Source organism: Crocodylus siamensis, chromosome 9 (assembly GCF_052110815.1).
Source record: "Crocodylus siamensis isolate JL-2025a chromosome 9, ASM5211081v1, whole genome shotgun sequence".
Classification (NCBI taxonomy): Eukaryota; Metazoa; Chordata; order Crocodylia; family Crocodylidae; genus Crocodylus; species Crocodylus siamensis.
In genome coordinates this window covers 14,865,987-14,879,146 of record NC_143403.1, presented here as the reverse complement: position 1 = coordinate 14,879,146, position 13,160 = coordinate 14,865,987, and the positions used below count along the sequence as shown (strand labels likewise).

Here is a 13,160-nt window from a genome sequence, read left to right as displayed (position 1 = left end):
TGCTCACGAGAGTATACACACTTTTTTACCCAAATAGAGTTTCTGTGAAAAAGAGACCTAGGCTGCTGTCCTGCAAGCGGTCTGCCAGTTTAGGCATTTGCTGTAATGCAACTTACCTAAGAAAGTGTGCGGGGCACGCTGGCAGATGAGGTCAGAGATTGCCAGAGAGTGACCTCCCTGTCTGTCCATTCAGCCTTTCTCACAGTTGCTGACTGCTTTTTAAATGGAAATCTAAGGGTATCTCTGGCTGGTCTGTCCTGTATCTGTAACTGCTGCTTGATCACTGCAGTGTTCCTGGGCCCAGAGAGTGTGCAAGAAGTTAAACACAGACAAGTGCAATGCTGTTTAACACCCCTTTGAAAACATGGGTGCCTGAGTCTAACCAACCTCCAAGTTATAAAAAATGATTAACAAGTATTTTATTTATACATGAAAATAAGCAATTTTCAGGCCTGAGCCAGTTTTTGCAATAAGAAATGTATCAGTTTTGCTAAGAGACAAATTGTTTGAGATTTGAAACATTAGCATTAGAAAAGAGCTCTCTCTCTCTCATTTTGATTTATGCAATATTTTTAATAAAATGGTTCAGAAATTCAAATAAAGGTATTATGTTAAAGTACAGTATCGGATTACTGCAGATGTTTAAAAGCACAACTGAAATAAATGCAGTCTTCATACATTATTCTGGGGACAGATTTGCATGTAATGTCTGACTATTCAGTGTTGGGAACTTAAAGTTAGGCTCTTAGTGATACCAACTCTTGTAATTCCCCACCCCACCAACGCTATTCTCACAGTATTTGTGTTTCCCCTCTATCCCTCTTAAATCTATGCCTCCTGGAGGTATGCGCATAGGCAAGAATCTCATCTCTTGTTCTACCCTTCATGGAAGAGAAAATTTTGCTCTACAAACTGTGAAGATTCAGAAGTAAGTAAATAGAAAAAAGTAAAAGGAAATCGGTTTTTAATCTCATGATTTTTGAGGCTGACTCATGGGTCTTTTTTAATGTTTGCTTGGAAATGTTGGGTTCTTATAGCTACACTTTAAAAAGATAGGTAATTTATTTATAAATGTAAGTACTCCAATTGAGTAGATGCAACTTTAGGAAGCAGTGGATTTAGGCACATGCTTTTTGTAAGCCACAGTATATGTTCCCGTATCTGTCAGGATTCAGGTATGTTCTAGAAAGTTGTACTTCAGTACATTGATGCCTATTAAACATTTAGCAATGTGTGCAGCTCATGAGGAATCTGTTATTTCAAATGCTTATAACCTGGTTATAATCATTTTGTCACTTGCCACAGGTGTTGGCCCTCCCTCCATCAGACTGTGATGGCAGATCAGGCAGAGCATCTCATCTCAGAGAGTAAGTAGATGCGGATGGCGACACGAGGCATGCATCGGCGATGTTAACCGGTGGCTACGGAGCTGGTGCGACCCATGCTTTCGCGCAGGGGACATGGTTGGGAGGGATGAACTACATCTCTCCCCTACAGGCAAGTGTGTCTTTTCTTCCAGGTTGGCTGATTTCCTACAGCGTGCTTTAAACTAGCTTCGCTAGGGGATGGGGCCACAGGAGGGCAGGAGGACACCTCCTAACCAAGACGGGTGACAAGCACAAGGAGTACCCAGGTAAGCGACAGCAGTCCGGATAGTCCTAGGAATCGGGGGGAGGGAGGGGTGCATGCACCGATGCAAGGCCTTAAATGCCTCTACACTAATGCTCGTAGCATAGGAAATAAGCAGGAGGAACTTGCCCTCCGGATAGCTAGTACAAGCCGAGCATAGTAGAAACCTGGTGGGATTCATCCCATGACTGGGTGGTAAACATTAGGGGCTACAGACTACACAGGCTGGATAGAACAGGAAGGAAAGGCAGGGGTGTGGTGCTCTACGTCAAAGAGCAATACATGTCCTCAGCTAACAGGATGGGGTCAGAGGAGGGGCAGGCTGAAGTGCTCTGGGTCAGAATACAGGGGCGTCATGGGGAAAGGGATTTAATGGTGAGGGTCTACTCCAGACCAGCCAACCAAAGGGAAGAGCTGGACTGGGAATGCTTGGGCCAGCTTGCGGAAGCCCTTAAGGCAAGGGACGTAGTCATCATGGGTGATCTATATTACCTGGACATCTGCTGGGAGAAGCAGTCAGCCAGCTCGGACAGCTCACGGAAGTTCCTTGCTGAGATACAGGACCTCCACTTAACCCAGGAGGTGCATAGTCCCACCAGGGGGAATGCCCTCCTAGACCTGGTTCTGGCCACAGGCGATGACCTGGTGAGGTGGTTCTTGACCACCATCGCCTGCTGGAATTCACTGTCCAGCGCAGGGTGTCAAGGGCCTGCAGCAAGGCAGTAGCCCTGGACTTCAAGGGAGCCAACTTCAACGAGCTGAGGAGATTGGTAGGAGAGGCAATGGGGTCCTGGAGAGTTGGGGAACTGGGTGTCCAGGATGAATGGTCATTCCTTAAGGAGACAATCCTACGAGCCCAACGGGTGACAGTCCCAACGAGAATCAAAGGAGGCAAGAGTAGTCAAAAGCCCCCCTGACTCACCAAAGGCATTCAGGAACACCTGAAAGCCAAAAAAGAGGTGTACACCCAGTGGAAGGGAGGGGCTATCAGCAAAGAGGAGTATACCTCCATTGCTCAGGCTTGTAGGGGGGCTGTTGGGAAAGCTAAGGTAGATATGGAACTAGGGCTAGCATCAAGGACAACAGAAAGTCCTTTTTTAAATACAAAGGGAGTATGAAGAAAGCACTGGGTAACATGAGGCCCCTGCGGGATACGCTTGGTAATCTGGTGGTTGCACAAAAAGACAAGGCAGACCTTTTTAACAATTTCTTTGCCTCCATTTTTTTGTGCAGGGACCAGGACTCCCCAGTGTGATTCAGGACGGACTCAGGAGAGATTCTGCCAGGCCTAGGGCCAGGAAGGACTGAGTTAGGGAACTTCTGGAGGGGCTGGACGTGTTCAGATCAGCAGGTCCAGATGCTCTCCACCCCAGGGTGTCGAGGGAATTGGCAGAGGTTATTAAGGTACCCCTGGCATGGCTTTACAAGGTGCCAGATGACTGGAAGAAGGCTAATGTGGTCCCCATTTTCGAAAAAGGGAGGACCCGGACAACTATAGGCCCATTAGTTTTACTTTGATCCTGAGGAAGCTCTTTGAGAAGATTATCCAGGAGCACATCTGGGAAGGATCCGCAGGGGGGATGATGCTCAGGGACAACCAACATGGGTTCACTAGGGGCTCAGTCCAACCTTGATTGCCTTCTATGATCAGGTCACAAAATCACTGGACACAGGTGTCGTGGTGGATGTAGTCTTTCTGGACTTCAGGAAGGCACTGTCTCCCACCCCATTCTTGTTAAAAAGCTAGGCAACTGTGGCATTGATGCCTACACAGTCAGATGTGTGGCAAATCGGCTGAGGGGCCGCACCCAGAGAGTGGTGGTGGACGGGTCTTATTCGACCTGGAGGGATGTGGGCAGGGGGGTCCCCCAGGGCTCAGTCCTCAGGCCCGCACTGTTTAACCTGTTTATTAGTGACTTGGGCAAGGGGGTGAAAAGCACCCTGTTCAAATTTGGTGACGACACCAAGATCTGGGGCGAGGTGGGCATGCTAGAAAGGAGGGACAGGATACAACTGGACCTAGACAGGTTACAGGGGTGGGTGAATGAGAATAGGATGGGATTCAATACTGACAAGTGCTGGGCACTGCATTTGGGCGGTAGGAATGAGCATCATGTCTATAGGCTGGGGAGCTCCCTTCTCAAAAGTACAGTGGCAGAAAGAGATCTTGGAGTCATTATCGATTCCAAAATGAACATGGGCCGGCAGTGTGGAGACACAGTCAGGAAGGCCAACTGTACCTTGTCACGCATCCACAGATGCATCACAATCGGGGCCAAGGAGGTGATCCTTCCTCTCTGCGCAGCACTGGTCAGGCTGCAGCTGGAGTGCTGCGTCCAGTTCTGGGCGCCGCACTTTAGGAGGGATGTGGCCAGCATCAAGGGGTCCAGAGGAGGGCCACTCGCACGATCAGGGACAGCAGAGCAGATGCTATGAGACCTGGATCTGTTCAGCCTTCACAAGAGAAGGCTGAGAGGGGACCTGGTGGCCGTCTACAAACGTACCAGGGAGGACCAGCAGGGAACGGGAGAGACCCTGTTCACCCAAGCACCTCCTGGAGTAACAAGGAATAACAGCTATAAGTTGTTTGAGAGTAGGTTCAGGCTGGACATTAGAAGTCAGGGCAGCTAGGATCTGGAACCAACTTCCAAGGGAAGTGGTGCTGGCTCCTGCCTTGGGGATCTTTAAGAGGAGGCTAGATGATTACCTAGCTGGGGTCATATGCTCTGGGCAGGAGAGAATACTGAGGTCTCTTCCAGCCCTACATCTATGAATCTGTGAATTATAGCTTTAGTAGTACAGCTTTGAGCCTCACCCCACATTCATGCTGAAGGCCATCATCAGCTGTTTCTGGTGGTTTGGGCTGGGGATAGAGGTGGCTTGAGATGAATGCTAGCTGTGATGCTCCCTTATGTGCTGTTGGTTGTGGTCCTCCTGGGCTCAGGTGGACTGCAGCTGACAAAATCTTGGTAAAGTCCCAATCCAGCCATTGGATCCCTCGCCCTGGGCAAAGCCCCCCTGATTTCAGTGGGATCCTGGGAAGACAAAGTTCTAAGTAAGGGAATCAAATTTCAGAATTGGTCCAGAGACACCCAACTGTTTTTGATCGTTTTATTTTTTTAAGATGCTACCAAAGGCAACTTTGGAATTCTACAACAGCAAGTATACAGAGAAGACCACAAAGATTCTCCTAATGCAAAAATACATCTGAAAAAGTCTTAAGAGTTTTTGTTCTACCAGTAGTGGTTTCCGGGTTTTGTTTTTCTGGGGTTTTTGTTTTTGAGTTTTAATCTATGCAAACTTCCTAAAGTTAGTCTTTCAGGTGAGAATAGGCAGAGAAATATTAGCTGAAAGGAAAACATCTCAGGAATGTAATGAACAACTGAAAAAACTTCAGCCATGAGTGCCAGGACACAGCGGAAGCTATAGGCAAGAAATTTCCTCGTCAAAGCTTTGCTTCTCTCATTCCATACCTCTTTTGGACCCTATTTTATTTGCTGATGTAAATCTACTGCATTGCTGCAAGGACACTTTTTTTGTTTCAAAGAGGTACAAAGTGGCAGTGTGCACATTTAAAAAAAAATACTGTCATAAGCCAGGTGCAGCATCTCCAGAGGATGCTTAACTTCTGACCTTACTTCAAATATGTTTGTGAATAAAGGCATGCTTTATATCCACAGAATTTAAAGACAGTTCAGGACTTGGCCCCTAAGTTCGTGTTGCCACGGTGGAGGTGTGTGTGAAAGCCAATGCTTAATGGTCCTTTCTTCACTATTATAAGGCACACACTATTGATATAACAGACTTAACTGTATTTGCTCAAAGAGAAGCAAGACGGGAACTGGAAAGACAGGTATGTTGTAGAGCAAGAGAGAAGAGCACTGGTAGACTTGTGTGCATCGTAGGCCTTATTGGTCATCACTGCTGATAATCACATAGTCCTCAGGGATGGTTTCATTCATTTTTGCAGTGCAGTTCTCACAGTTCACTACAGTGTCGCATGAAAAGGATTCAAGAGAGCCTCCTTCAGGTGCTAAGAGGTTCCTTCGGCCATGCGCAGTGGGGTTGCTACTTCCTGGAAGTCGACCATCGATACTCTGAGGCGGGATGTAAGTGTGGTGTGGCGGTTCTCTAATGTGTCTGACGCCCTCTGAAGCTGAATGTGTACCGGGTGCGTCCCTTAAGAGTCTCTTGTTCTCAGAGCAAATGAAGGCATACTCAGTGGCCGCAGGTGTATGACAAAGTTGTTTCGATGAGGACTGGCCAACCAGGGCAGTCTGGGCATTCGCTGCATATGTGCATTTCATTTTGGTACTACTGCATTCTCTTATGTCCTTATCATTTTTACTTGTGTATGTTATAGACTCTGGTTGTGCCGTTTCCTCCGTGGGATACATCAACCCTTCCTCTCTGGCTTCCTTGATCTTTTGTTTGCTAAAGGATGCAGGCACTTCGCAGACAGCTGTCTCCTCCCTGGATAAACTGTGTTCCGTACCAAGAGAATTGCTGTATACCAGGGACTTGAGCTCCTTGGGTTGATCTGCAGGATCCGGGTGCATGCAGCCCATGGCATCCTTAATTTCTGCTTCAATTGCTTCTTCTGGGATCTCTTGGACCTTACAAATATGAGTGTCATGAAATATTGCAAAGGGCTGTGGTTCGCTTGCTCCTGGTGAGAGAGGAGAGGGACTGGCTTTGCCTGTTGTCGGCTGTGCTGTGATCGCCAAAACGTGTTCTTCGCTCTGACTGTCTCGTGGCTTTTCAAAAGCTGTCAGAGGAAGTTTCTCATTGAAAATAGGCTTGTGTCTTATGACGATGTCACTGTATTGCTTCAAGAAGTCGTCGCTGTCTGAATGCTCTCGATGAGAGCGCACGGAGCCCTTGCCTTGCCTTTGGCATCCCTGAAGTGTGCAGGTGGGTGGAGGGGATGCTAACCAATTGAATTCCTCTTTGTTCTTACTATTTCCAGCAGTTTCAAAGGATAGCTCCTTGTTTGTTGAAGACTTCTCCTGAGTGGCAAGGCATGAAGGTGTCTTGCTATTTTCTTCTTTTCTTTGGTTTTCAGAGTTCTCGCTCTCAGGGGATTGACTCGCTCTGTCCTCATTATCTTCCTGACACCAATGCATCTGTGCCCTCTTCTGTAAGATGTCCCCAAGATCGCTGTGTTTTTCTTTGTTTGTCATTTCGAGGATCGTTTCACACTCAAGTCTTGCAAGGAATATTTCAAATGCAGTCTGCTTTGTCTCTTCCTCATTTATCTTTCCCGCAAGCGAAAACTCTGTTGCTGTTGTTGCGACGTAGCCAATTTTCTCCAGCATCATTTTCACAACATCCTCTGGGAGCACAGATTGAATGCAGTAGACAAAATTACCTGTGAATGTCTGAAAAAACAAATGGTGAAAAACAGCTGGACTGTGTGGTGACTCATAAAGGGGAAGGTCCCTTTCAGCCACTTCCAAATTACTTTACTTTAAAGTTTTTAAACACTATTTCCCCACATTTGCATTGCCAAGTCTTGAATTTTGAGTTGAGGCATGTCCTACAAACAACACTGGCAACCTCCAGGGAATTGCTGCTCAAGCAAATGATTTCAAGGGCGCTCCTTAAAGCAGCCAAGGCCCTAGCCTATTGCCTCGCTAACTGGGAAGTGGTAGAGGGAAATCTTTTTGCTCAGCTTAGACTAGTTTTCTCTTCCTGTACTCCCTTAAAAAAAGGATATTTAAATTTGAAAAAAAAAAAAAATCTTGAAATAAATTGCTGAAGTCTGGGCTTTTCCTCAGGGAATAGACCAGACTGACTCAGCCTGTTATTCATACTGTTTAATCTGCGATAGCATTACATCACTTTCTTGCTTAACAGTTCAGTGTATCTTCCTCCTGCTGCCCTTCTCTTCCTTGGAATGAAGTTGCCATCTCTCTGAAAGGATTTCCTTACATCAGCGCAGTGAACGCTCTCCTCCAGGGTGCTAACGCACGTTCTGTGTGTGGGCTGCATGCACAGCAGCGCGAGTCACAGAAAATGATGTCCTTGTTATGCTGCGGCCCAGGAAATAATGTTCAGTTCTTTGAGCTTTGCGAGGCAATATGCTTCTAATCTTGCGAGGGAAAGGAGCTTCTTAGCTTGGATCCCTAGCACGTTAAGGAATATGTTAACCTGAACTTTTTAAGGGTTAGCTTTTCAGCAACAAGATGACTACTAGTCAAGGCAAAATAGGAAAGCAGTTGACTTAAGACTCAAATGATTTGGCTTCAGCATCTGGGGGTCTGACTAAGGGGTCCTTTTTTTTTTTTTAAGAGTACGGGTGCTTCGCACTTTCTGATAGGACCAAGCTGGGCTCCTTTAAAATGGCAACTCCCAGAATTACTTGTCACTTGAAAAATTATTGGTCTAAGGCAGGGGGTCCCAGGCTTTTTATGCTGCAGACTGGCAAACCGCAGACTGGACGTGACTGTGGACCGGCAAACTGCAGACCAGCAGTGACTGGCAAACTGTGGGCCAGCAGCCAACCCTTTTTTATACTCCAGATATAAAAGGGTTGGCTGCTGGCCCACAGTATGCCAGTCACTTCTGGACTTCCGGCCCGGCAGCCAACCCTCCTGCAGACTGGCAGCAAACCCTTCACAGTCAGAGGATTGGGAACCCCTGGTCTAAGGCTTTAAATGTAAATGCTGTTGACAGTTGCTTTTACGAGCTGCTGTCCAGCTGTTGTCCCCCGTCTTTGGGATAGGGGATGATTTCTTGTTCTGTCCTTCTATAGCACTTAATGCAACAAGCTTCTGGCCTGTGAACAGGGCTGCCATGTACTGCAGTAATACCAGCTGCTGTAATGGGGAGCCCCTACCTTGTTACTAGGAAGTGGGGGGCATAGCTGGGGCAGGTAGAAGGAGCCTGATGGCAAGTGCAGCAGGTGTGAGCTGTCCACTAGCCAGAGGGCCAGGCAGCTGATGAGACAACTGCAGCACCTGCACCCTGGGAGCAGGGAAGGGGGCATACAAGGGGTGGATGTGGAGGGGAACCTGGCTGCCATAGGGCAAAGGTCTCTGAGTGATCCTGGCTGCAGTTTGGAGTCAGGCCAGCCCAGGCGAGATACCTGGTAGGCTACGGGGAGAAATGAACCTGTCTAGGTAGGAGGGCTTGCGGAAACAGAGCCAGAAGGGTATATATTTGAGTTGGAACTGTTTGGGTTGGGGTTTTGTGTTCAGGTTTGACCAGAGGTTTGGTTAGTGGCTATGGAGGAGGTTTACAGGCCACAGGACAGGGCATCAGGTGGACTCTGCAGAACAAGACCTGCTCTGGGCACAGTTGCAAAGGGCCAAAACCTGAGCGCTGAGGTCTGAGGCAGTGGACCTGGGCTGAGAGGAAAAGGGACCAAGGCTGGGATGGCTGAAGCCCCAACAAGTGCTTTGAGGCCTGGCAGGAGGCTGCCTTAAAAGGGAAGAGGAAGCACCCTCAAACGAAGCATAGGGACCCCCAGGACTGAGTTTGAGCAAAGATGCTCAAGGATGGAGCGAAAAGGGAGCAGCACTGGGGCACAGCACTAGGGTTTCCAGGGACTGTGGCCTCAGTATTACAATAGTAACACCAAAGGTGGGGCAGGCGAGAGAATGGAGGTGGGGGGCAGACTCTAGGGGACACCAGCAGCTGGGGGGGACTCACAAGCTTGCGCCAATCACTAGTAAATACAGTTGTTGGGGACATTTTGTGGTATTGTTTGAAGGGATATGCTTTTCACTATTTTTGAAGTACCCTTTGTTATAATGCTAGGCTTCTTTCACAGCTCTGTGGAGACCTCTGCTATATTGAGGATTAGGATCAGGAGACTAATGGCTTTGCTCAACACTGGCTGATCTGTCTCAAGTATGTTAAATTTTTAGGGAAATTTTGGACCGTAACAAGCAAAGCAAAATCCTGTTTCCAGGAGCACTCTCCCTGCACTGGATGCCCTTTGTACTTGCTGTATCACTTCTCTCAGTTCTTTAGGCTCTGTATGCCTGCAAGTCTCTTCCTTACTAATGCCCTATTTCCTTCAGGCTGGCAGTTACCTTTCTCTTTGGCAGTGCTCAGCCCTCCCTTATCCTCCTGCCTTTGACATTTTTAAATTTATATATATGCCTGGAGAACAATATGGCTGTATGAGCAACAGGGTATCTTTTGCCTGAAATGATCAATGTAATGAATTCAGAATCCAGGGCCTGAAGGGGCTCTTTAATCCCAAGTATTTTTATGTCGTGTACCACAGCAGCCTGGATGGACTCCTGAAACTCCTGTGTTGCATAAACAGAGATGATTTCCCCCCATCTCAGTAAGGGGAGCTGGTTCACAGGCCTTGCTGTGCTTCCCCCGTCTGCTCTTTGCTTCCCCCTGTAAGGGGGCATGGAGTAGAAGTGAGTGCTACCAGCACCAGGTCAAAGCAATCCAGAACCCTTCTCCTTGTAATTGTGACAGCATGGCTGCGCGCTGTGGCAAGGGTCCCCCCCAGTGCTGGTGAGGCTGCCAGAGCAGCAAGTCTGAGGTTTAGACAGGGGCAGTCTTTTCTGAAGACTAGAGATAGGGCAGCTATGATGGATGAGCTGAGCGAGTACCAATTTTCTCAATCCTTGCACAGAAAAGGCAGAGAGCAGCAGCCTCACTGGGGAGCTCCAGCGGGAGCCTCTATCTTCCCTAGGGGGGTGGGAGTCCAACCTGATTTGCTGATTGCTGGCTCGGCCAAGCATACTTCAAGTTTCTACTCTCCCCTGGTAAAGGTCTCTGTAATTTTAAACCCCTGGACTCATTACTAGGGATCCTCAAGATCAGCCAGGCAATGGATTTAGTTTCCAGCTCTGCACGGGGGAAGCTGAACCTGAACTTGGCTCCTCTGGGTGCAGGCACCCCAGGCTGAAGGATTATACTGGTGCGGCAGGTTGCAGCACGAGTTGCTTCAGCAGCATATGGCATGTTACTGAAGCTGGGCTCCTAAAATCTGAGCTTGCTGCTAATTATGCAGTGGAAGCAAAGGCAGGAATCGGCTCTGAAGCAGGCACAAGTTTTTATAAGCAAGAGTAATTAACTGGACAAGCATTGCCATGAATTCTCCATCGCTGGGAAATTTAAAATCCTGACTGGATGAGTTGTTTTTTGTTTTTTAAGGACATGTCCTACCCTCAGTGGGACCTAACTCAGGCACTCCTGCATAGGGGAGACAGACTAGACAATCACAATAGTTTCCTTCTTGATCCTACCTCTGAAGCATGCTAGGTTGGTGTGTACTGCCTATCCCCTTGGCTCACGTGATATGAATGTGTGTCTGGCTTGATGCTTTCTTACTTCTAGACGAAGGATGCCATGGTAATACGAAGTGCTGTTCTTGTTTTGCCTTTAGTTGTATTTTGCACAGACTTCCAAAATGAAGCAGCATTTCACAGCTTGGGCAATGCAAAGTCATATGGCAGCTTCAGGACCACATACTTTTAAATTGATGACTTTATAAAATTACCTGATCCCTTGAGAACTTAGTATGCATTAAAACAAATCAAGGAGAGCTGGGAGGTTGTTTTTGCTGTGGAGCAATGCTGCAGTGTGGCTATAGCATCTGAAAGGAACCAACAGTCCATTCACTATGATCAAACTAATTGGACTGGCTGTAGCTTTTGCTTGCCCTCCCTTATTAGCTCATGAACAGCATAAAATGTGCTCGCCCCTTATCACTAACCAGTCAACCTAAATTAAATTTTCCAGACACATCCAAGTGAATTAGGAGCACAAGCTCCATGTTCAAAAGTGACTTGGATGCTTTGTTCAAGTCTCATTTAAAGTCTCACAGGCCAGATTTGCAAAGGTGCGAGGTGTCTAAAAGTGCAGCTAGGGCTCTTCCATGAGCCAGGTGTCGTACTGGTGCCTTTGGGAGTTTGGTGCTTTTGCAGATCCCACATTTGTCTGCCCGTTGAAATGGAGGGGAATATTCCCACTGGACTTCAGAATTTGGCTCTGGCTCAAAATCATTAGGCTGCAGCACTTCAAATGAAGCATTATCCTAACAATTCATTCCCCCCTCCCACCCCGGCTTGCTTAATTCAATGCTACAGCCCTGGTGTCACCCAGTAGCCTACCTTCAGTGACTTGATTTCTTTTCTCCAAGGGAAGAGGAACAGGTTGACGCAGAGCAGCTCCAGGAACTCGAAAGCTTTGATCAGGCCTCTGAGAGTGTTGCCTCCCTGCTCCTTTTTCATCTTGAAGCAATTCTCTGCGATGCCGTAGAAGTTAAACCTGCTAAAAGACTCGCCACCCTCTAGGAAGTGTCTGGCTTTTGTTTTGATCGTTGTCTCGTTGCAAGCCACAAGCTTTCCTTCCAGCCACTTGGTGCCATAGTATGTGAGATAGTCCATCAGAAGGTCCTGCCTGGCTGGCGCTGGCCCTTTCAGCTCCTTCATGGTTTTAGGAGCCTCTCCCTGCCTAGTCCTGCTCCTTCAATGTCAAGCCCTGGGATGGATTATTTCGAAACGAGGAAGTGTCTCAGGCTCGTCTCTGACCTGTCATTGGCCTGCTGCAGACCCTGCAGGGAAGGCAGTGGTCGCCCTCTGTGTCAATCAGGGATCAAGTTGCACGGACTCTTGTGCAACCAGGAAGTCCAAGTCGCCGGCCTCAAAGCAAAAGCGAAACCTGCTTTCAGGCTCTCTCCCATTCGTGATCACACACCCTGCTCCGAGCGCTGCAGCTGGGGCAGTGCCAGGGCAGCACTTGGGATTATTGCTGCCCTATGCTGAAAGCCATAGTGATGCCTGAAAAAAAAAGTAATAGGACAGTTCCTACTGCATGGAAAACGAGTCTAATGGCCTGTAACCTCATGGGAGAGGGTCTGCTAGAGGCTGGGGTTGGGGAACCCTTTTTAAATTGGGAAGAGATAACATGACTTGTTCAAAACCTACCCGCTGTGTTCATGCCATAGACTCGCTGAAATCCACTGCGCTTTCGGTGCCAGGCTTGGGCTCAGCCCCATGTTTAATGCAGCTACGAATAGAGGGGTCCTGTAGTCTGTGCAAAGGCAGAAACCTGGCTGACTTTTATCTGAAGCAGAGCAGAGACCACAGCCACGTGGCCTGAACAATGCTTGAGCAGTGCAGGAAACCCGGAGGGCTGCACAGGGAGGGTAGAGAGGGAGCTCTGCTTGCCCCTGTTCGCTTTCCTTCCCATCTTTTATGGTGCGGCCTGTCAGAGTCCAACGAAATCTGTGAATTGTGCTAAATACCTTGTCACGAGGACACCGGAAGGGAAAGGAAAGGAAGGTTGCAGCAGAATCTGCTGCATTAGAGATCTTGCTTCACTTTTCACTTTTACTCTGACCATGAGACCAGAGTACCCTGTTGTTCTGACCTGCCCGTGCTTGGAGCCCGTGCCATGACCCTCGCTCGGCATTGCTAATCGTCCAGGTGCAGGGCGCCACGCTGGGACCCCCGGGCCTGCCCCCGACAATGAACATGTTTGAGCGAGACCACGTGAGCTTCGCGCCGGGCTGGATCTCCGTTCTCGCAGGTTCTCTGGGCTTTGGCAGCAGG

The 13,160-nt window shown here is 48.2% G+C and overlaps 1 protein-coding gene and 1 long non-coding RNA gene across 2 annotated transcripts; one reads left to right on the top strand and one right to left on the bottom strand.

Annotated features, from left to right (window-relative positions):
* Positions 1–616: 616 nt before the first annotated feature.
* On the top strand, positions 617–4,610 carry LOC149857126 (uncharacterized). The gene is made up of 3 exons (XR_016444288.1): positions 617–1,367; positions 1,520–1,633; positions 2,863–4,610. It is a non-coding gene; the product is annotated as an uncharacterized LOC149857126 (long non-coding RNA).
* A 115-nt stretch (positions 4,611–4,725) lies between these two features.
* Positions 4,726–12,356, bottom strand: LOC149857125 (uncharacterized). Its single transcript, XM_090063459.1, has 2 exons — positions 11,718–12,356; positions 4,726–7,010 (listed from the first exon to the last, which is right to left on the bottom strand). Exons 1-2 carry the CDS (start codon positions 12,036–12,038, stop codon positions 5,538–5,540), a joined length of 1,794 nt encoding a protein of 597 aa, XP_089919585.1. The 5' UTR covers positions 12,039–12,356; the 3' UTR covers positions 4,726–5,537.
* Between the last annotated feature and the right edge of the window lie 804 nt (positions 12,357–13,160).